The 25435-nt window shown below is 39.8% G+C and overlaps 1 protein-coding gene across 4 annotated transcripts in view; it reads right to left on the bottom strand.

The window, feature by feature from the left end:
* The window catches only part of LOC307124919 (uncharacterized protein), a 111841-nt gene extending 86667 nt beyond the window's left edge, over window positions 1–25174 (bottom strand). The window contains exons 1-3 of one of the 4 annotated variants that reach the window (XR_013816307.1): window positions 25091–25158; window positions 20498–20564; window positions 18158–20421 (exon numbers count right to left, since the gene is read on the bottom strand). Coding sequence is in view for 1 of the 4 variants with exons in the window: in XM_079814419.1 (XP_079670545.1) it covers window positions 18983–20421; window positions 25091–25136 (1485 nt within the window). In the remaining 3 variants the exon portion in view is untranslated. Of the gene's footprint in view, window positions 1–18157; window positions 20422–20497; window positions 20565–25090 lie in introns of those variants that run through there. The other 3 variants (XR_013816306.1, XM_079814419.1, XR_013816308.1) reach the window with 3 other exon arrangements.
* Between the last annotated feature and the right edge of the window lie 261 nt (window positions 25175–25435).

Here is a 25435-nt window from a genome sequence, read left to right as displayed (position 1 = left end):
TACTATATCATCCAAGAAATATCTTGTTGAAACCACAGTTTTACCATTATTCGACTACGGAGAAGTATTTTGCAGGAATGCTCGTAAAGGGAAGATTGATTACTAATGCACCTTACAGAACGCATCACTGTGAACTATAATACCTTTTAAATTGGGCATCATTACACATCAGACGGGAAACACACTGGTGTGTTTTCATTTATAAAGTCCTGTTAGGTCTATTACCCAAATATCTTCAAGAGTTGCTGCTACCTCACATTAGTACGCATACAACCAGATCATCTCATCTTAGTCTTTTAACTATCCCAAAAAAGAAAACTGTTTGGTTGTTCAGCTTTTGGTTGTGCTGCCCCAGATGATTGAAATTGCTACAAAAGTCATTGAAATTATAGTCATATATTTCAATCTCTGCGTTTAAAAAACTACTAGGGAGTGTTTTTATTACAGCATGTAAATGTATTAAATTAATGTATATGTGTGTGTGTACGGCAAAATATTTTTCTATGTTTTCCAGGAGATCTAATTCCCCTGTCAGGCTGTTGTTGAAAATAAGAACTTGTTCTTAAGTAACTTGCCTGGTTAAATAAAGGTTAAAGGTCCCATGGCATGGCATTTTTCTATTATTTTATAGTGTTTCCTGAGGTGTACTTATATTATTAGTATGATTTTTACATCATAAAATGTCATAATTTAGAAATAAAAGGCATTTTTTCTATACTGCTGTTTGCCCTGTGGCTGAATGCCCTGCTTCAAGAGGCGTGTCTGCTGTGAGACTTCAGTAAAAACGCCCACTGTTGTGATTGGCTGACATCTTTGCATTTTAAATGAGCGGAGGGGGCGTGGTTTAACAAGGCACGAGCAGGCACGAGTCTGCCAGAGAGACGGATGGACCTATGTTCACTTCTCATCAGTTCTCTCAGCATGTCTCAGTTTAGGGTGAACTGTTGTAGTTACTAGCATATACTTCAGGTTATTAGTTTATTTCTAGTCGGAGGGGCTGTCACTCATGTCAGAAAGTTAGTAACTTTAGTAAATTATGGATCAGCGCTGACTCGAGACGCGAACCGTTTAGAACGATTCAGTCCGATTTGGTGAACTGGTTCGGTTCACTAAAAAGAACTGATTCAAAAGAATGATTCGTTCGCGAACCGGACATCACGGAGACGAAGCGATTGCTAACAAAGTTATTTATAGTAACTACTGAGTTATGAGAGCGCTGTCAGTCAGCGCGAGTTTATTGTGTTTGTATCTGAGAGTTCTGAATAAACACGAGTCCCAGTCACACCGAGTCCTCTTCATCATTATTCTACCAACTTTGTAACACATGCAATGTACCATTACAGCGAGATGAACGAGTTAGTAAGTGTTGAGTATAGCATTATTTCTAGATATGTTCCAATCATATGAATAGCGTCATTGACGCGCATTGAGTAACGTTACACAGCGCAAACAAAGACACAACAGCTGTAATCGAATGTAATCCAGTTTATTGTGGGGAAAGCTGGCTAGCCTAGCCGGATACCCTCACGCTTACCCCCCTTCTGCTTAATCTCACGCCGCGTTTGGTGCCTCCGCTGTGGGCCAGATGCAGTACTGGGGGTCGGGGATGTTGAAGGCCGAGCTTCGGCGTGTGTGAAGTTTATCTCTAAAGATGTGACTGCTGATGTTAAACAGAAAAGACTGTATGCACATTTTAGAACAGATAGACGCGACAAGGACGTACAAAAACACTGACTCACAAGATAGAATACACGAAAACACCGTTCTGTCGGGAGAGAGAGAAGCCGCTGCGTGTCCACAAATAATAAATAATTAGCTACACATAAGAAATCAATGATCACAGATCAGAAGGAACTGAAGAAAGACTTCTGTTTTCATTTGTACATCCAAACACTGAGAAACTGCCAGTGTTCACTCGTTCACAAGTAACGTTAATGATCTCGAGTGTTTGCATGGGCGTGCCAGACTCTCTGGGCGGGGGAAAGGGAGGAAACCGTTCCTGCTTGGACGTCAAACCAGGAGACTTCAGGATTGGCTAGTCTGGCCTGTCATTTTCTCAAAGGCAGAGAGAGACAGCCAGAACTCGGTTTTACACCGATCAACATTTCTATCCACTTGGGGACAATATTCAGGCTAGGGAAACTCATATTAATGTTGAAATACCTCATAAAATGAAAATTTCATGCCATGGGACCTTTAAATAAAAAATATATACTGTATGTACTATTGGCAGACAGTGTAATCGTTGTGGTCAATCCAACCATCTCTACAGAGATTGCCCCAAAAGTTTTGCCAACAAGTTGAAAGGCAACAAAATGACGCCCCACCAAAGGAACAAACAAAAACACAAAGAGAGGAGGCGGGCCTTGAGGTTTTGGCGGGAATTTCATATTTCCAGACAGCCTCAGGGATTGGACAAGAAGGAGGAAGTGGGGCAGCCACAGGACCGGAGTCAAGTTTTAATAGTGGACAGAGGGAGGAAGCCCAGCAAGAGGAAAGTGGAAATAAAATGGAGGAAGAGGATGAAACGGCTTCCTCCCTCCAAACCGTCTCGGAGGTTAGTGTGGCGGGTATAGTGGGAGTTAAACCGATTGTTCACTCCCCATGCTCAAGTGCAGGAAAGGTCTGTGGGATCTCCTCTGCTTCAAACAAAGGAGAAAAGGCTGTGGGCATTGCATCGGCTAGGTAGTTTCTCTTCGGAAGATCTAGACCATATGTGGCCCACAGAGTCTCCCAGTGAAGTCTCTTTTTTTGCACATTAAGTGGAGAACATCCTCACCAAAGGAGCCACAAGAGGTTCTCTCTGTGGACTCTGAGACGGTGAGCATTTGCCCTCCTGATCCCAGTTTTTCTGGGCAAAAGGAGAAGCAAATGCACATGAGAGAACATGATTTTAATGCAACGTTCTGCAGTCTTCTAATTAGTTTGTATTCTTCTATTAATGCTTGTATTTTTAACCATCCTGCTCATGGCCCTCACCATCTCTTCGATCAATGTGAGAAGTGTGAGGTCTACTCTGCGAGCACAGAGTGTTTTATCATGTTTAAAACATTTCAAGTCAGATGTCTTTTTATTGCAAGAGTGTGCTCTGCCTTTTTAAAATAATTACAGGAAATGGGAAGAGCTTTGGACCCCAGGACCTCCATCTGGTGGCTCCAATCTTAACAAAAACGACGGTGTTGCCATTTTAATGAATAATCCCAACATCTGGGTGAAGGGCAGCACTGTGGTGAGGGATGGGCGGGCAATATTTGCCAATCTGACTTATTTAGGTTAACTTTTTTTAAGGTTTTACAGGAAAAAAATACAGATATGAGCTTTTAGAAGACCTACAGCCCCACAAATGTTAGGTAGGGCTTCCATAGCAGGGGATTTTAATTGTTTTATCGCAAAAAGATAGGAAGAGAATAGCAGATGATTTTAAGGTCGATAAAACAGCATCAGAGAGAGGAAGGCTTCACCTGGTGCAGTTGTGATGTTGCCACAGCCTCTGGAATTCACTGTTTTTACAAGGGACTGCCCATCGACCGATGTAACATTGACCCCCCTCTTCTTTTCTGATCACATGATGCCCTCCTGCACCCTTTCACTACCCACGGGTGTGACTGTAGAAGCTGAAGTTCAGCCAATGTCAGATAGTGGAGGCGAGATGAAGCATTGAAGCTTTTAATGGTTCATTTCTCAAGGCTTCATGTGCTCACACAATACCACCTGGTGGTCAAAGAGTTTAAAACAAGCAGATACATTACAGATGACCTGATGTGATCTGTGATAGGTACTTTTTGCGTCACTTAAGGCTTAAATATAACGGTGAAGAAGAAAAAATAAATTTCCACATAGAATAATCTATTTATATGAATGTAATGTGTTTTCTGGTGGTATATAATGATTGTATAACATAATAAACATATTGGCTTGAAATGAATGGGGCTATCAAATGTGTGTAAATACATTTTCAAATTCTTCAAATCTTCAAATTTTGGGCTGCCATTATAAAGCTTGGAAGAGCCAGGACATAATAAATAATAATACATTGATTTTGTATAGCATCTTTAAAAGTTGCTTTCTCAAAGCGCTTTACAACACAAAAAAGCACAACAATAAAAAAAAACACTGAGTAAATAAACAACAAATAAAAATCCATTAAAAGCAATCCTGAAAAAAAGTTTTTAAGATGCATTTTAAAACTGACAAATGAATGTGCTTCCCTGATGTCAGATGGGAGAGAATTACACAATTTGGGGGCATAAGATGCGAAAGCCCCATCCCCCCTTGAGAGAAGCCGAGTTTTAAGAACGACTAAAAGCCCGCTCTGAGAAGAACGCAGGTTGTGAATAGTACGGTGTTAAAAGCTCGGTTAAGTACTGATGCAATGCTTTATATGTTAACATAAGAACTTTAAAATCAACACAAAATTTTACTGGTAGCAAATGCAATGACGCCAAAACAGGGGTTATATGATCAACAGCCCCAGATACAATTCTAGCTACAGAGTTTTGCAAATATTGAAGTTTGTTGATTACAAGATTTGGAAACTCCGACAAGAAGGGCATTACAATAGTCTAACCGCGAAAAAAATGCATTAATCAACCTTTCGGCAACAGAAAAAGCAAAGCATAGGACGCAGACGTGCAATATTTCTGAGATGAAAGAAAGAGGTCTTAACAGTGTTCTGCACAAAAGGCTCAAACGACAGAGTGGAATCAAAAATAACTCCAAGATTTTTCACTTTACTTTGTAACTCCAATGCAACACCGTCAACAGACAGAGCTAAAGAACTAGCAGTGCACAGTTGATGGGGAGAGCCAAGAAGCTTGACTTCAGTTTTACAACTATTCAGATATAGGAAGCTCTTAAACATCCAAATCTTGATCTCTGAAATACTATGTGTCAGATGGGATAAGTCCACGTCTTGACCAAGTTTTGAGTGGATGTAAATCAGGGTATCGTCAGCATAAAAATGATAGTTAAGGTCAGGGGCGCCGCTAGCAATTTTGGGCCCTATGAAAGAATGAGGTTGGGCCAACCTAGCTATCCAAAATCTCACGAGCACGCTCATTCCACAAAAGAAATGCACATTTCATTAAATAATCAGAGAGTAGCCCATTTCTTTTAGTTTTGAATTGTTTTGTTTAAAAGTAGACATTTCAAGCAACATATTTCTCATGTCTGAGACGCGCTCCAGTTCACGTTCAATGCTATTAATCGCGCCAGCGCTTCCATGCCTCGATTATATTGTCTGCTATATTTGCTTATTATTTATTAAATCCAGGCAATTGGTTGATGAAACATTCATTGAAATTAAGATACAATTTATACAAAACGAAATTCAGGCTTTCTACTAAACAAAACTTAATGAAGTGCTCAAAATCATCTCTGACTCGCTCCATGTCTTCCAACATATTGCGCATTTTATGATGTGTCCTTTCTCACTCATGCTGCTCACTATTCATAATCAACATAGATGACATTAAAAATAACATTATAGTAGTTAAGCATAAATATGAAACTAAATACATCTTAAAAGGCTACAGGTATAGTTGCCTACAGTACAGAGAAAGTTCATGTCGGAGCGGAGTTGAGCGAACGTAGTTTCACTGGTGAGCGCAAGCGGTTCATGAGTGGAGCGTTAAGCCATAATTGTTTTATTGGTAACTCTTTGGTAGATTATACATTTATAATTTCATTACTACTAGGCCTACTAATAAATCTGATCTCTGGGGGCCCCAAAAGTGTGTGGGCCCTTAGAGTCAGCCTAACTTTCCCCTTCTTAGCGGCACCCCTGGTTAAGGTCAAGAGAAATAACTGACCGAGTGGAAAAATATAAAAAGCTAAACAGCAAAGGACCAAGAATTGAGGCCTGGGGGACACCAGTACTAACATTTTTAATATAACTCTGTGTTTGTCTGAAAGAAGAATGTCATATACACCTATGATGACTTGAGGATGAATAAATCATGGGCTAAATTTCATTTTTGGGTAAACTATCCCAAACTATGTTTGTTTAAAACGCATACCAACACTTCAGCTCGCATGTGCCTTTTTACTAGCCTGACGTGGTCATACTCTGATTCTAGTCAGAATATGAGTCTGATCTAAAAAATAATAGTTTATATAATAGTTTAATAATAGTATAAAAAATATAAATAATAAAAATAATTTAAGGATACACAGAGTACTTACCAACACCATCATCATTTCTGAGAGCATAGTAAAGGTGAACGCATATACCAACAAGTTCTCCGTTGAGTAAACGAGTTCAACCCAAGCGCTCTTTGGTGACGTGATGATGATGTTACTGTTGATCATTTGTCCATCATCGTATAAAGCCCGCCCTGATGATCTGATTGTTCCGAACAACTCTGGTTCCAGCATAGTTGCTCCACAACGGATCAAGTCCAGACCGAACTTCCCCACCTCAAATGTTGTGGGCGGGGCTAAATTCGGCTTGCATTCAGGCTGCCTTTTTACCAAGTAGTAAAGAACAAAAATTAGCAAAATGCACGTTTACAAAGCTAAATTGATTGTTATACTGTGTATTAAAGCTGCAGTCCGTAACTTTGGGTTAAAAATTATATAGTACATAACCAGCTAGTGTTCAATACTATCTGCTTACCTTAGCTCGATTCACAACGGTAAGCTTGTAGTAATGTTTTTAATTCCAGTGGTACTGGTGGATTTCCACAGGAAATTCAAGCATGTTGTTAGAGCCATAATGCACATTGTGGAAATTTGATAATATTGAAGTAATGTTAGATTATTAGTTGTTTCACTTGCATTTTTTATAAAGAATAAGAATGTTTACACTATAATTATATATGCTTTTGTTGTGCCCTTGCTTACGCATGAGGTACTAAGACGTCATAACCGGGTGAGTGGATTGTAAGCAAGTGACGGAGCGATACAGTTTTTGACCGTCGTTCCATATTGTGTTGTTATATAAAGTTAAAAGGTTGTTATTGCTTTGCAGTACAAAAATACACAAGAATTCAAAAGGAATATAACGACTGGGATGAGTTCGTCGCGTCAGACTGGTTGCTTTGAACGAATGGTACATAGAACATTTGAAGAAATAAGAGTGCCATTACATTTGGTCAAAAACTTTGCTTCTAAAGGACAATCGCTAAACGGATTATAGATGTTTGGGACTACTGTTGTTTCTAACAAGGACTAGTGGATGATCGTCAACATCAAAGGATTAAGCGATCGCATGGATGCGTTTGGTGGATGCACGTCCATAATGAAACACGCATGTGGAGCGCACGAGGCATTTAAAAGTTACGGCGCATTGTTCAGTCTGTTGGAATATCCTGTTTGAGGAATATTGTACATGAACAGGTATTGTTTGAACAATTCGCGGGAAGTATTTAATTTTTAAGAGGCTTTATGACTGTTTCACATCGTTTTTGTGCACTGATTCTGCTAAATGGATGACGATGACGCAACAGGTTGCAGTACCGATTTTCGCCACGAGGTGGCAGGAACTGCGTTTCAAATGGAAGAAGCTGACGATGTCAGACCGAAAAGAACACTTCATTTAACTGAAAAGGCATTGGAACTAAAGCTGCACAATCTCATAAAGGACAGAAGATCAAAACTTGGCCAAATTACCAAGTTAATAAACGAAATTGACAGTCTTAAAGATGATGAGAAGAATCTGAATAATATTGAGGAAAAGATTCAGAATGACTTTTCAGGGTTGAATAAAGAATTCAATTGCCTCAATACTGAATTAGGAATGCTTCTGTCTGAGGAAGAAAGAAAGGCAGATCATGAGAACTGGTTACAGCATAAAATTGCATATGTTGAGGAGTTTGTAACACAGACTGAAACTTGGATTCTTACAACCAAAGATAAGATAGAAGCTTTTAATATTGGACCTGAAGACAGTGTTTCAGTTGCTTCATCCCAAAGACACAAAAAGAGATATGGGTCCGTTCCTGGACGAATGTCAAATGTGTCCAGTCGCAGTTCAAGTTCTGCAGTTCACCTTAAACAAGAAGCAGAACATGCAGCATTACTAGCACGGGCTGCAGCTTTAAAAAAAGAAGCAATCCATTGAACAAGAGGTGGCGAAATTGAAGGCAGAACAAGAACAGTTGGAGTTGGATACAGAAATTGCAGCTTCCTTTGCCAAACTCAAGGTATTTAAAGACAATGACATCCTGTTTGACAATAAGAGTGAATGTCAATCAAAAAATGCTGGTATACATTGTAAGAAGGAACAGAAAAACCCTTTCCTTGAGGAACAGCATAGTAAAAGAGACAGGATACCAATACTTTCTCAGAGAACCCACAATACAAGATCTAGAAAAGAACTAGTTAATGATAGCAGTTCTGGAGAACTTGAAGGCAATTTGTACAAAGTGATGCAAAGACAGAATGAGATCACTGAGATGTTTGTTAAACAGCAAAATTTGTCTCATTTGCCACAAAGAGACATTCCAATATTCACAGGAAATTTGATGGAATACAGAACCTTTGTCAGAGCTTTTGAACATGCTATCGACACCAAAACCGAAAGTGCAAGAGACAAATTGTACTATTTGGAACAATACACTAGTGGAGAAGCCAAAGATCTTGTCCGTAGTTGCGTTCATATGGAACCTAACAAAGGCTACAAAAAGGCTTGGGACCTTTTGCACCAAGAGTTTGGCGACGAGCTGAAAATAGCCAGTGCCTATAGAGACAAAGTGCTGAATTGGTCACAGATAAAACCAGAGGATGGAAAGGCATTGAAAACATATGCACTTTTTCTGATTGGATGTCGAAATGTAATGGAAGATCTTGATTATATGGACGAAATGGACAATCCTACAAATATCAGAATTGTCATCTCAAAGCTTCCATTCAAGTTGAAAGAGAAATGGAGAGGTAGAGCCTTTGAAATTCAAGAACAACGTGGAAGGAGAGCAAGATTTGCGGACTTGGTGAACTTTATAGACAGAGAAGCTAAGGTAGTCACAGATCCATTGTATGGAGAAATTCAAAGCTTTTCTGTGGGCAGTGAAGGAAGAGCAAAGGCCACATCTGTCAACATTAAAGTTTCAAAGAAAATTCCACAAAAAGGTAGCAGTTTTGTCACAGCCATTAATTCTTTGGAAAAGGAAGTCCCCGACTCTGCTGCAAAAGGAACCTCAGTTGTAATTGCCAGTGCATTTGAGGAGCCCTGTTTGTTTTGTCAGAAGAACCACACACTGGAGTCCTGTGGTAAATTTGTTGAATGCTCTTCCAAAGAAAAAATTGACTTTTTGAAGTCAAAAGGCTTATGCTTTGGATGTCTGACATTGGGTCATCTTAGTAAAGACTGTAGAAAAAGAATGACATGTCAAAAATGTTCGCAAAGGCACCCTAGCATACTTCACATTGATAAGAAAGAGGAACAAGTACACAGGCAAAAGAAAGAAGACAGCACAGAGGAAAAAAGTGTATCCTCTGCTCTGGTCTCACTTGAAAAAGAATCATGTGCTGGTACTGGGGCCGGAGAAGCTGAGTCGATTCTTGCAATTGTGGCAGTAAAAGTCAAATCCAAAAGGAGTGAGAAAACTTTGGAGACATATGCCTTTATGGATCCGGGTAGCTCAGCTACGTTTTGCACTGAGACTTTGATGAACCAGTTGAATGCTAAAGGAAGGAAGACAAAAATACTGCTTAGAACAATGGGACAAGAAAGACCGGTGGATAGTTATATTGTGTCTGATCTGGAAGTATGTGGACTGGAAGAAAAAGAGTACATAGATCTCCCAAGAGTTTACACACAGAGAAGTATTCCAGTAACAAGAGAAAACATTCCCTCACAACGACACATAGAGAAATGGCCTTACTTGAGTAAAGTGCACTTTCCCACAATTGATGCAGAAGTTGGCTTATTGATTGGAACCAACATTCCTAATGCACTGGAACCTTGGCAGGTAATTAATAGCAAAGGAAATGGTCCTTATGCATTAAAAACTGCTTTGGGTTGGGTAGTAAATGGACTCAGCAACGAAACTGATAGCTGTTGTATAGAGAAGGAAATGCAGTCAACCATTGCTGTCAACAGAATTTCTGTAGAGAGTATTGAACATCTGTTAGTGCAGCAGTACAATACGGAATTTGCAGAACGCTGCATTGAAGACAAGCCCGAGATGTCACAGGAGGACCGCCAGTTCATGAGGTTCGTTGAGAAGTCAACACAATTAGTAAATGGACGCTACTGCGTTGGCTTACCAATGAGAAATGAAGCCGTGAAAATGCCAAATAATCGCAGTGTAGCAGAACAACGTGCTAACAGTTTGAAAAGAAGGCTGGGCATGAAGCCAGACTTGCATGAGGATTACAAGACCTTCATGAGTGATATCATAACAAAAGGTTATGCAGTCCAAGTTCCAAAAGAGCAACTAAACCGAGAAGATGGTAGAGTGTGGTATATTCCCCACCATGGAGTATACCATCCTAAAAAACATAAGATCCGTCTAGTCTTTGATTGCAATGCAGCTTATCAAGGAATCTCATTGAACAAACAGCTGCTCCAGGGACCTGATCTCACTAACTCTCTGGTAGGAGTTTTGATTAGGTTCAGACAAGAACCAGTGGCCCTAATGGCAGACATAGAATCTATGTTTTATCGAGTAAGGGTTCCAGAAAAAGACGCAGATCTGCTACGTTTCTTGTGGTGGCCAGAGGGTGACTTGGCACAACCCCCTGGGGAATACAGAATGGTCGTGCATTTGTTCGGGGCCACATCTTCCCCAAGTTGTGCATCCTATGCCCTTAGGAGAACGGTGGAAGATGCTAGAAATAAAGTACCTCAAGAAATAGTGGACACAATGTTGCAGAGCTTTTATGTTGATGATTATCTGAATTCTGTGTCATCAGAGAGCCATGCTATTGTCTTGGCAAAACAGCTCAGAAGTCTGTGTTCTAATGGTGGCTTCCGCTTGACCAAGTGGATTAGTAACAGCAGAACAGTCTTGTCATCCATTCCTGTAGAAGACAGAGCTAAAGAAGTGAAAGACCTAGACTTGAGTCACATTGTCTTACCTATGGAAAGAGCTCTAGGAGTCCAGTGGTCCACTGAAACGGACATGTTCACCTTTAAAGTGCAAATCCAAGCAAAGCAATCAACCAGAAGAGGAATTCTATCTGTGGTCAGCTCAGTATATGACCCTCTTGGATTTCTGTCACCTGTCATCTTGCCAGCTAAACAACTACTGAGGAACCTATGTAAAGAAAAAAAAGGTTGGGATGAAGAGATACAAGATGATCAAGAACAAAGATGGTGCAACTGGCTCTTGGACTTAAAACAACTTTCTAAGTTTACAGTGCCCCGATGTATCAAACCAGCACATTTTGGATCTACAAAACTGGCTCAACTGCATCACTTTGCTGATGCCAGTGAAGATGGATACGGTACTGTGACTTATATCTTGCTGAAGAATGAAAGGGGTGACAAGCACTGTTCCTTTCTAATGGCCAAATCAAGAGTGGCACCTCTAAAACAGATCACAATACCCAGAATGGAATTGACTGCTGCTGTTGTTGCCGTGAGGGTAGACAAAATGATGAGACAAGAGTTACGGTTGAATCTGGAAGAATCAGTCTTTTGGACAGATAGCATGACTGTGTTGAAGTACATTAAGAACCAGAATACTCGGTTTAAGACCTTTGTAGCTAATCGTCTAGCAGTCAGTCATTCAAGAATCAACTACAGCAAATTAATGGAGGTATGTTAACACAACACTGAATACAGCTGATAATGCTTCCAGGGGCATGAGAACAGAAGCATTCATCAGATGCGAGAGTTGGATACAAGGACCAAGTTACTTGTTGGAGGATGAAAAGGAATGGCCAAAAAGACCAAATGACATTGGAAAGGTTGCTAAGGAGGACTCTGAGGTCAAGAAACCTACATCAGTTAATGTTACGGCTGTGGATAAGAGTGTTGATACTGTGAACATGCTTATCAACTACTACTCCAAGTGGCATCAACTGAAAAGAGCAGTAGCCTGGTTTATACGATTAAAAGAGTTGCTACTATGCAAGCAAAAAAAGAGAAAGGAATTAAAGGATGCAATACATCAGAGAGAAAGTAACCCTGATAAAGTCAACATGCACCTCAAAGAAAAGATGCACAAACACAAAGAAGCATGGTGGAGTGATGCTCTTACTGTGGACGAATTAGAGAGAGCTGAGATGGAACTCATTCGTTTCACACAAAGAGAAAAGTATGCAGATGAAATTGCAACTTTACAGAAGAATAAAACTCCCATTAAAAAGAGCAGTTCTATCTACAAACTGGATCCAATTCTTCTGGATGGAGTGTTGAAAGTAGGAGGTAGATTGAATAAATCTACTCTGTCAGAAGAGGCCAAACATCCAGTTATTTTGTCTAAAGACTCACGCATTGCCAATTTGATTCTCCAACATGTACATCAAGGACTTGGACATAGTGGTAGGAACCAGTGATGCGCGGGTTGATCCAAAATAAGCGGGTGCCCGCGGCCACCCGCGGTTACCCGCGGTTACGAGTCATCCAAAAATATTTTTAATGATATTCGGGTCACGGTCGGTCGGATCGTCAATAAATCCTTATTTACCTTTTGAATGTTGAGCGTTATTAACTTTTGAATAAATGCTGACGCAGGACAAAATGCCCGATTTCCCAAAACGTTGAACTGAGCAATGCCATTGTACCATTTTAATAGGCTACTTTTAAACGCATTTAAAGTCAGTTTTATGTATTTTCTGAGAGGGGGCGGGATTTTTGTTGGGAAAGTCGGGGGAGAGACGCACACTTCGATTAGACTGGATAAACACATGCAGCATCTTAATTGTTAAGAAAATTAAACGAAATAAATGAATAAATCAAGCCTGTATTACATAACACTAGGCTATATCATACAGCATTCAGAAAAATAACAGTTTGCGCTCCTAAGGGCTTTCACACTTTTCCAAATGTTTTCCAAATGTGGGCTGATGAATTCTTCAAGCCGGGTCGAAACATAAACATCGCGTTCATCAATAATATGCATCTGGAGCTAAAATGGGATGGGCCGCCTCAAGAACTGCCTGCTCTCGCCGCTGCACCTCTGAGCACCACGCCAGGGCCTGAAACATTTTCTCAATGGCCCAATGAGCTACGATGAGCATTTACTACTTTTAAAAAATGCGGGTCAGGAAGCGGGTCGGGTACAATATTTTCTTCTTTTTTTTTGCGGTCCGAGTTGCGGGCGGGTTAGTTGAAAACGTCGGTCGGGTGCGGGTTGTTTATACATTGACCCGCGCATCACTGGTAGGAACCACATGCTGGCAAGACTGAGACAAAAGTACTGGATTCCAAAGTCTAATTCTGCAATTAGAAAGGTCATATCACAATGCTCAAAATGTAAACGTCTGCATGCCAAACCTGCAATACAGAAAATGGCAGATCTGCCTGAGGATCGGGTCATAGCAGACAAGCCCCCTTTCACTAATGTGGGCGTAGATTTTTTCGGACCCTTGGAAGTCAAACGAGGCCGCAGTCTAGTGAAAAGATATGGCGTTATTTTTACTTGTCTGGCGGTTAGAGCAATACATATTGAAGTGGCTCATTCGTTAGACACGGATTCTTGTATAAACACCTTACGTCGCTTCATTTGTAGGAGAGGACAAGTCGCTATTATGCGTTCAGATCAAGGAACCAACTTTATCAGTGCTGACAAGGAATTGCGAGAAGCAATGAAAACCTTAAATTAAAGCAAAATACAAGATGCTATGAGTCAAAAGGGCATCCAGTGGATTTTTAACCCAACTGCAGCATCCCACCATGGAGGTGTGTGGGAAAGGCAAATTCGTACTGTAAGGAGGGTACTTGCATCTGTGTTAAATCAGCAAAACCTGGATGATGAAGGTCTTCAAACGATTTTATGTGAAGTTGAAGCCATTGTTAATGACAGACCGATCACAAAGACATCAGATGACCCCAATGATCTTGATGCGTTGTCACCTAATCACTTATTGTTGTTAAAAACACAGGCAATACTGCCACCAGGCATATTCAGAAAAGAGGATCAGTACGCACGCAGGCATTGGAAGCAAGTGCAGTATCTTGCAGATTTATTCTGGACCCGATGGACTGCTGAATACTTGCCTCAATTACAAACACGTCACAAATGGACTAAGACCCACAGAAACCTACAGATAGGAGATGTGGTTCTCATAGTGGATAATTGTGCACCCAGAAACTCGTGGATGATGGGCAGGATCATAAAGACTATGCCAGACACAAACGGGACAGTAAGACGTGTGATGGTGCAAACAAAAACCAATACGTTAGAAAGACCTATAACTAAGCTTTGTTTGTTAGAAGAGAATGTTTAAACAGGAAACAAACAGAAAATGAAGGAATTATTGTCAGTGTTTATGGCTCCACCTAAAGGATTGGTAATTGATATAGTGTCCCCTTATACAATTAGGGGCCGGAATGTTAGAGCCATAATGCACATTGTGGAAATTTGATAATATTGAAGTAATGTTAGATTATTAGTTGTTTCACTTGCATTTTTTATAAAGAATAAGAATGTTTACACTATAATTATATATGCTTTTGTTGTGCCCTTGCTTACGCATGAGGTACTAAGACGTCATAACCGGGTGAGTGGATTGTAAGCAAGTGACGGAGCGATACAGTTTTTGACCGTCGTTCCATATTGTGTTGTTATATAAAGTTAAAAGGTTGTTATTGCTTTGCAGTACAAAAATAAACAAGAATTCAAAAGGAATATAACGACTGGGATGAGTTTGTCGCGTCAGACTGGTTGCTTTGAACGAATGGTACATAGAACATTTGAAGAAATAAGAGTGCCATTACACATGTGTTTGCGTCATTACGTCACATCTGTACACATAAAGAAGGTGTCCCGGCTAGTAGGCTATATTGTGTGTGAGGATGTTGGAGGTGGAGATTTATAGCCTTTTCTCACAGCACTTGATATAATTAAACTTATCAATTTGATAGCGGATCCAGAAAGGTTCAAACGACAATCACCAGTGACAACTGGAGATTCACCCGCTGTAAAATGCGAAATACTTCGGACTTTCGGGGCGTCAATCAGCTCTAGTTCAGTAGTCAGGACACTGATCAGGACAGAAGTCAATGGGCTGATCCCTGATCAGTGCCCTGACTACTGAACTAGAGCTGATTGAGACACACCCTCAGAGTGGCTACAGAAAAAAAGACACTGCATCCGGGCCCATGCGAAAACAAAGATAAAAAAGGCTTTTGAAAGGTGGCGTGAACTCCGTGTTTTAAAGGGGTTCAAAACGGATGCAGAGACGCCTTTTTTCTGCTGGACAAGACATTTCAATGGTTCAATTATGTAACAGAAGCACGCTTATTTGCTTAATTCATACAGTTATGGAGTTTTCTTTGTTTCTCGTTTTGCTGTGCATTATGGTAAATATCAATTATTTAGCGCTAGCTATGAGACGGAGCAATTCACCTCTGCTCCACATTCATTTGTTGGTATATGACGATTATAAATTAGACTGCACAGTAAGGCTGAGCAATTTTATCGATTCTGCGATATAAATCAATATTTTTTTTCCCAAGAAAGTATCAATTTTTAAGCCGCGAGTAACGATACATAAGCCCCATTCAAATGATGCGCGGGCGCGTCTCAATCAGCTCCCTGGTTCCGGGCATTGATCAGGACATAAGCATCGCCGTTTGCAAGCTGTGACACAAACGTGAAATATTCTGGAAATACCACCAAGTGTCAGTGTCAAGCTAAAAAAGCTGTCAAAGAAACTGTTCAGAACAGGCCACTTGCTGCACTTTTTTAAACTCCATTGTTAATTGCAATACTGCACTTGATTTACTTTTCAAAGGCTTGTAAGCTACAGTTTGCACTGTTTCAATAAATGGAACTTATTTTCTCAACACATCTTTGATTAATTTTGTCCAGCATTTGCAAGCTGTAGACTCTCTGTCCAGTCAGAGACATATATTGTGTAGCTGATGATTTTAGTTTTCAGTTCAATTAATTCAATCCAAGTAAATGAAACACTCACAAGATTTCACACACAAATCACTCTGTCCCCCTTAAAATCTTTCAGAAAATGATTTTTCATAAGACAGAAAATCATATTTTTGTAGTTTTCATGGAGACGATAGCGGTATTCTTTCCAAAAATCGAACGAAATATCTTTATTAATTCATGCATTTAGCAGTGACACACCCACGCGTCAAAGAGTTAAAACCAATCCTGTTGACAAACTGAAACAGAAGAGGCACAGATCAGATCAGTTTGCCCCCTCATGGCTCGTCTGTGATATATATATCTATATATATCTGTAAATATCACTGATCAACTGAATGATGCTCAACGCCAAATACAGAATACAAAAGGGCTGTAGTTAGAGGACCGTGCAGAAACTTGTGAATAATCCTCTTATTGTGCCGTCACCATTTATTGATGTCATTGTATGTTCTGGGAAAACTGATGTTGTATTGTCAGTGTCGGTCACAGCGCCTTTTAATTGCTGTTTTTGATCCAGCAATGCTTTATTTACAAATGAAGCACTGTATAAGATGGCTTGAGATGAGTAAATCATGGGGTAATTTTCATTTTCAGGTGAACTATCCCTTTAAACGATGCTAAATTATGTTTGTTTAAAACGCATACCAACACTTCAGCTCGCATGCGCCCTTTGTTACCAAGTAGTAAATATATATTTATTTAGGGGCATTTTATATATATTTATAGTTACTGCAAGAAATGCACATGATGTGAAGTGAAATATGCTAATGTTTCAGAGTGTTAATTTGCGATTGAAGAGTATTTGTTTATTATGGATTAAATGTGTTATCATTTCACAGTTATCATTAATGCGCGAAGGGCGCCATCTTGTAGGCATTCATAGAATCGCTGATCTATTGATTTGCCTAGAACCTGTATAAAAGCCTCTAAACTGTTGTTAAATTTATATCTGTAAAGATAATTGTGTTACAATAGTAAATAGTATAATAGTAAACTCATGTATATTTATTTCTGTATTTTGTTCCTGAACCACACCTGTTCAAGTTGAATAATCCTCAGTAAAATCATTTGAGGAGATTCTGGAGTCTGCAGAGTGAATTTCCTCCACTTGATGTCGTTACACAGATCTGACCGACTGTCTGCTGGGGCTCGAATCAATCCGCATTAGCACAGAATCAAAACTCATCTACACTCACTCTACTGTACATTATTCAGTTATTCACGCTTCAACACCTCAGCGATGATGCTGCTTTTGAGAAAAGCTCATGAAGAGATAACAGTTCACCGAGTTTGCACTTTGAATTAAACTAAAATGTAGCAGCTGACAAAATATTGTATATTGCTGAGTGGAGAAAATTCTCTTTAAGTTCCTCTGTGTTCCTGAGGAGGGCAGTGCAGTGGCGACTGAGCTTGTGTTTCCAGGGGGAACAATAAAGCGGTGCACCTCTGAGAGGACAGGCAGGTGGAGAAGTTTGGAGAAGGACTTTAACACATTCAGCTCAAATTCATTCTTGAAGACGCAACTGGTATGAGCATTGATAATTACTTCAAGTATGATCAGAGTAAAATATCAACTTTAAAGATGTGAAATGTCAGTATTGTGTTTTCACTTGTTTGATGTGTTTGCTGTAATACTGATCGATGCTAAGCTTTATATGATTTGTGTTGAACAATTATTTGAGTTTAAAAAGTGCTTTAAGGTTAACATTATAATGTCTTTGATTGAATTGACTATAATTAATTTGATGAAGGTGAATGCTAAATGTTTGTTTAAATAATCATTATGGTTAAAATAATATATAAAACCCATAATGGTTAAAGGTGTTTTCATGCATGTTTGAGTTGAGTTGCTGCATTTACTCTGTTCTCTCCTGTGTGTGTGTGTGTGTGTGTGTGTGTGTGTGTGTGTGTGTGTGTGTGTGTGTGTGTGTGTGTGTGTGTGTGTGTGTGTGTGTGTGTGTGTGTGTGTGTGTGTGTGTGTGTGTGTGTGTGTGTGTGTGTGTGTGTGTGTGTGTGTGTGTGTGTGTGTGTTAATGTGAGTCGTCAGGTGTGTGTTTCCTATCTTTTCCTCGTCTGCGTTCATCTTTCCTGATCGGAGACATTTCCCTTTGATAATGTGGAGGAGCTGCAAAGACACTCGACCATTTGTTTAATTTCAGTTCAATCCAATATAAAGTTCTTTATTGGCATGATTGTGTTTACATTATTGCCAAAGCATTATTACACAAAACAAATAATGTCAAAAATGAGCTAATATGCCGACAATATAACAATAACACAAATCAACACAGCAGAATCAGAATAAGATGCCAAGCAATGAATAACATAATCAAAATACATGGAATATATAATGTCATATAGATATACATAAACAAACAAACATGTCTGTGTCTCTGAGTTACAAAATAATTACAATGGAGAGAAAACTAGATATGACGAACATGAGCGAATGATGATCATCAACACACACTCGTTGAGTAATTCACTCACTCATGCTTGAAAACACTCATTATTATGATTATTATTATGATTTCACACACTTTAGAATAATACAAAAGTCATCAGAACTATAAAAAAACTATTAGTAAATAATATAATATTAAATTCGTTTTTGAACAGAAACATGAATCCATAAGCATATGTTAAGCATAATCATTATATAACTGTCTAAACTAATGTCCAGCATTTGCTCATGAGCGCTCAGAGGAACAGGTTTGTAAGATCATGAGAAAGCGTTGATGAAAGCAGGAGAAAGTGTTTTTGAATGCTGTGCATATTTCAGTACAGTATGGGGTTATTAATCAGAAGTGAGATCATCGGCTCTTCTTTTCATATTCAGACGGTCAGTTCATCCAAACACACTCATAGAGAAGATCACACACAACTCTCTGTGTTTCAGAGTCATCAGAGTTCAGCAATATTTACTGCACACGCGTCAGCAATCAATACGCTCATTATCAGCATCAGATTATCATCAGTTTTCATTTACGGCTTATTCTGACTTCTATATTAGCATGACGTGTTGTTTTATTCAGATCTTGTCCCTGCAGTGTCGCTGTTATTCTTCTGTCCTCGTTCACATTGGGTTGGCGTTCTATGAGTTTTAGCCCAGAGATTTGCTCAATTTCTTCAATGCGTCTCTGATATTCTGTCAGGGTACCATATTTTGGTTTCTCATTGGGCAACAGATAACATTCTGGCTCTTCTACTGTCCCATCCACATTCTCCACAATTATCACCTTAAAGAAGTGACTTGGCACTGTTTTCCCTTGCAGCACCAGAGGATTCATCTGTATATCTCTTGGGTAAAGTGGCCCAGAGTACACATGGACATTGCGGGTCCTGATTAAAGCACTAAGTTGTCGAGTCCACGTCTCAAACACACTCCATGCGCCTCTGTTTAAGCTCCAATGCTGTGGTGTTATGTTGCTGTTCAAATTAGCATCACAAAAGTCTTCCTCACACCACCTGTGATTGCGAGCCGAAGCCAGATGACCTCTGTCATAACCATGCCCAAATCCTTCTATTCCAAATATTGCTTGCTGCTTACAATTGAGAGCTAAAGTTTCTCTGTTCAATATCTCATACACCCATTTAGCATTATTGGTTCTTTTGTTGAATGACATGACGTAAGATTTTCTTCTTTCAATAACTGCATCAGCTTCAGGAGATCCATCTATTAATTTATAGGGAGATCTGACTGGTGGAACTCTGTCTACTTTGAAAGTTTGTTCTCTGTGAAGCATTGCTGAGAGTGGGATTCGTATGTAGATGGATCTCTGCATACCTCCCACTGACCCCAGATCAGCATTGCTTTGAGAGAATCTGCCTTCTGAATTTGCTTTCATGCTTTCTGTTGTTCCACAGGCTTGATTCATATCAACAGGTGACCGAAGACCATCTTCCCTTCTTTTATTCTCTCTTTGAGCTTTCAATTGTTCCAGCATTTGATCATTTTTCTGCTGTTCTGCACATCTCTGGCTTATATTTTCACCCTCGATCAGACAAGACAGATCATTTCTGGGTATTTCTATCAGCTGAAGCGTTAACACAAGAGTCCATTGGATTCTTTTGATTGAATATTTTTTCATTCTTTGTGTTTTTCCCCAAACTCGTTTGATATCATCAGCTGGCCAGCAACCATCATCCTCATTTTCAATGTGATATTTATTTTCAGCCTCTTGTTTAGCTTCACATAATCGCTTTAAGTTTTTCAAATATGATAGCGAATCATTAAGTACGTGAACTAAACTGACATCAGGTGGGTCTGTTCCCCCTTTCACACGAGTGGATTTACCATTTCCAGATGGTTTAAGACATCGCTTCCGTCCCATCTTGATGCAACAGAGGAACAGAGTTAAGGAACTCAATCTGGTCTCTGGACTTCTTAAAGGATCTTCTTCTCTTCCTGGATAAATTACTGTGAAGAAAGAGTTTGTGTGAGAAATTCTCCTTAATTTAGGACTGATTGAACAGAAGCAGAGAAATGTTCTCACATCAACAGGTTTGCTGTGATCGGTCAGAGAGGAACTTCTGCAGCTCTGATCTTACCTCACTTCTGTTCTACAACAAACATGAGACAATAGATTTACTCATATATCAGAATATGCATGATTTCATATTCACTAAACACTTCAGAATATATAGATATAGTGCATGTGATCAGATATGGCACTGCATGTGTATAATATAAGCACACATAGAGAGAAACACACACTGTAATATATTTCATATAATTATTTACATGATAAATGTTTCATATTTTCAACAGTTAACAAAAACACAATCATATGATTGGTCTACTCTGCTCTGATTGGTCAGATGGCCCAGTCTGCTGTGATTGGTCTACTCTGCTCTGATTGGTCAGATGACCCAGTCTGCTGTGATTTGTCTACTCTGCTCTGATTGGTCAGATGACTCAGTCTGTTGTGATTGGTCTACTCTGCTCTGATTGGTCAGATGGCTCAGTCTGCTGTGATTGGTCTACTCTGCTCTGATTGGTCAGATGACTCAGTCTGCTGTGATTGGTCTACTCTGCTCTGATTGGTCAGATGGCCCAGTCTGCTGTGATTGGTCTACTCTGCTCTGATTGGTCAGATGGCCCAGTCTGCTGTGATTGGTCTACTCTGCTCTGATTGGTCAGACGGCCCAGTCTGTTGTGATTGGTCTACTCTGCTCTGATTGGTCAGATGGCACAGTCTGCTGTGATTGGTCTACTCTGCTCTGATTGGTCAGATGGCACAGTCTGCTGTGATTGGTCTACTCTGCTCTGATTGGTCAGATGGCCCAGTCTGTTGTGATTGGTCTACTCTGCTCTGATTGGTCAGATGGCCCAGTCTGCTGTGATTGGTCTACTCTGCTCTGATTGGTCAGATGGCCCAGTCTGCTGTGATTGGTCTACTCTGCTCTGATTGGTCAGATGGCCCAGTCTGTTGTGATTGGTCTACTCTGCTCTGATTGGTCAGATGGCCCAGTCTGCTGTGATTGGTCTACTCTGCTCTGATTGGTCAGATGGCCCAGTCTGCTGTGATTGGTCTACTCTGCTCTGATTGGTCAGATGGCCCAGTCTGCTGTGATTGGTCTACTCTGCTCTGATTGGTCAGATGGCCCAGTCTGCTGTGATTGGTCTACTCTGCTCTGATTGGTCAGATGGCCCAGTCTGCTGTGATTGGTCTACTCTGCTCTGATTGGTCAGATGGCCCAGTCTGTTGTGATTGGTCTACTCTGCTCTGATTGGTCAGATGGCCCAGTCTGATGTTCTAGAAAGTTTTTAACATTGTTGAGAAGAAAATAGGATGGGTATGTCGCTAATGAGGACTCTTTGGCTTGATGATTATTTCTGATTCTTTGTCTTAAACACTAATGTGGTGGCAATACATACACAGTTGATCTATATAGATCATGCCCATACATGTTATTTTAATGGATATAGCCAGTGCTGCATAGGGGTAATGGTTTTCCTGTATGTCTTGACACAAATAATTAAATTATACCCTATCAAACACTGCTGATCCTGCTGAGATGTCAACATAAAGTTAAACACTTGCTTGTGTGACTTTCACCCCCCAACAATCAAAGGAAACACAATCACAGTTTCCAACAGACTGAAAGGAGCCAGAGAGCTAGGGTTCAACAAACGCCAATCTGGGGTGATATGTAACCCCCATAAATATACCCTAAAATTCAGGCTATGTGGTCAGTGAAGCTAAAATTCACTGACCACATCACTCAACAACCCGGTCCTGCAGATTTGCGCTATACAACATTAGGAAGATTAGACCCTTCCTATCAGAGCAGGCCACACAACTTGAGGTTGGTCTTTAATGAGCCAAAGAGAGCGCACATCACGCCTCTCTTCATCAGTCTGCACTGGCTGCCAATAGCCGCTCGCATCAAATTCAAGGCACTGGTGCTCGCCTTCAAAACATCCACTGGCTCTGCACCAATATACCTAAACTCGCTCGTTCAGACTTACACACCCTCCAGGAACTTACGTTCTGCCAGTGAACGACGCCTTGTGGTGCCATACCAGAGAGGCATGAAATCGCTCTCACAGACCTTTTCCTGGACCGTTCCCACCTGGTGGAATGACCTGCCTATCTCAATTTGTGCGGCCGAGTCTGTAGCCATTTTCAAAAAACATCTAAAGACACATCTCTTCCAGCAGCACCTAACCAATCAAAAATAGCACTTAACATTCTATTCATTTTTTTGTCTGTCTAATTTATAAAAAAAAAAAAGTTCTGTCCTGTGTGTTCTGTGCTAGATTAACTGAGACTTGTTACAGCACTTACATATTGTTGCCCTTGGCTGTTCTAGCTGCTTCTATTGCTCTCTTTTGTAAGTCGCTTTGGATAAAAGCGTCTGCTAAATGACTAAATGTAAATGTACCCATATATCTAACTATAAATCCAACTGACCCTATATCTGATTGACACTCGTGACCTGCCAATCAGGGCGACGCCCCTCATAAATACACCAATAAATTCATCCATTGACAGCCACTGACCTGTCAGTTTGAGTGACACGTGGTCATAATGTAAACTTCCATCCATTTAGTCCAAAAACCGGATGCTAACGGCTTGGTCAAAAGGAATTTTGCGTGTAAGCCTTTTCAGCCTTTCGGTGAAGTTCTCTTAATTCATTGATATCTCATTTTAAATCTGACTCCATTAATAATTTTATCTGACTCCAATTTTAAGTGACTCCATAAAGTGTGCTACATTTAGAGTTTATCAGCTGATTTTACGATTAGTTGCGATTTAATTTAGATTGTTGATTTTCTTTGTGTCTTCCTAGTTTTCATATTCGTTCATCGAGAGACCCAATATCGCATAGAGACAGACGCTTCCGGACGCGCGCTCAAGGGCACAAAACGGTTACTTCTGTAATTAGTCAGAGGATGCAGAGTGAATATTTTACCTTTAAGTGGTTGCACATGCTCACTCAACAAAAAGTGTAATTTTAGTAATATTCACGAACTGCAACTTGCCAATCCAGCGATAGTCCGAAATCAGAATATCGAGCACTCTGCGCTCCATGCTTCAGTAGTGGCGTCATCGGTGTGATCTATCATAATCCTAGATTTTGCGGTAATAAAGGAGTATACATCGATCCATACTAGAATAATGATTTCAGAATCATACAAGATAAATGATGATTAACATTTATTTTGGCCAGACAGGAAAAGTAAATAAGTAAACAAGAATCCATGGTACACAACTGATCAGCGTAAAAACAAAACACAATTGCAAAGCAATATGAAAATAATTTAAGAGTCATCATGTCTGGCACACATGCAGTTTGCAAAGACACAGACACAGCACCACACGGGGGGTTCTGACTACAGAATGTTCCCCCGAGAGTTTGGTTATCCAGCCTTAAATACTTCAACTAGAACAAAAGGGCTGTAAATATTTGCAACACAACCACCTGGTTTTGGGGGAGTGGATCAGATATCTTTGAAGAAATTCCTCAAAAGGAGAACTGAATTCTCATTAGTTTTCAATCTTTCTAATACTACTAGTGACTGCAGTGAAACTGAGACCATTTTACCATTCGCACCGAGACCTTTAAAAAGACATCAAACATGAAAGGGATAAAACAATAGATTTACAAGATATATCTGCATTTGGTGACTTGAAAACAAGGCAAGGAGAGGGCAAAATGGGGAGGGGGGAGAAATGTTTGTCAGGGTGTTGTCACACAGTTTCTGTGAGATCTTCTCTCAAGATTAGTGACTTTTATTGTTCAATTGCTGGGGTGTGTATCTCAGCTTTTGTCTTAGCACCAAAACCGATCCTTACAATAAATAAAGCAATAAATCAACATTTCTGACACTGTGTATAGGATATTCTACTGTGCTCTTTTATCTTTAAAACTTTTAATCTCTTTTTATCTTTTAAAACAGCTGCACTACTCACTGCATGAAAGGTAATATTTGAAAACACATAATGGGGCACTTTAAACAAATTGTTGTATTACTGTGTGTAATATCATATTGTTATCATCATAAACATCAAACATTTAAGCCTAGAATATATTTATATCAAAGATAACCTATCCAGTAAAACTTATTCTCTTCTCTTTACATCCACCAATGGAAATCTATTGCACGTTGTCCGGTTCGCTTCTCTTGAACACTTCTTTGTGAACCAGTTTGATGGATTTAAAATAATCAATTTATTAAAAGATTTTGTTTGGGAATCAGATATTTCTATCACATTATGTGACACACATGCAGTTTCCATTCCCTGCTGTCTTATTTAGTTGCGGTTTGCAATCACAGATGTAGGCTATATAAACAGTCTGAAGAAATGTCCAACATCACAGTAAAAGTTTGTTCTTAGTGCATTAATCCAAGTTCAATGCTTTCATGTTGAGCATTTTAGAAGATCCCTAATTCACCCATAACCTGTGTGAGATATAACACATAACATACACATACATTCTGACTAACCAAGACTGCCTAAACTCTGTTCTGGAAATGCTCCAATAGAACTAACATTCCCAGAATATCCCATGAATCGGAAACAATTTGTTTAATAAAAGTGAAAAAACTAATAAATGTAAATGTAAAAAAGTCAAACCTGAAGAAATCTGTGTTCTAGAGATGAGTTTTCCGCTGGATATCATGTAAGAGATGCGTCTTGTGTTCTTGAACTCTTCTGCTGTGGGCTTAAATAACAGTACTCGTGTTATGCAAGATGCATGTCAGCCAATCAGAGAAGATCTGTCTGTTACGGAGATCCCTCCTCTTTCAAGCAAAGCACATGACTTTCAGGAAAACGACCACAGTGGAGGAGTGTGGAGCCAAATCACTTCCAACAAATAATCTGTGCATGACTAATGAATGTTCACTACATAACAGTCTTTTTTTAATGTGAAAAAGTTATACATTATTGTCATTTGGACATGTTGTGCTGCCAGAGGAA

This window comes from Gobio gobio, assembly GCF_949357685.1.
Source record: "Gobio gobio genome assembly, chromosome: 1".
In the NCBI taxonomy this organism is placed as follows: domain Eukaryota; kingdom Metazoa; phylum Chordata; class Actinopteri; order Cypriniformes; family Gobionidae; genus Gobio; species Gobio gobio.
This window is presented reverse-complemented; position numbering and strand designations above follow the sequence as displayed.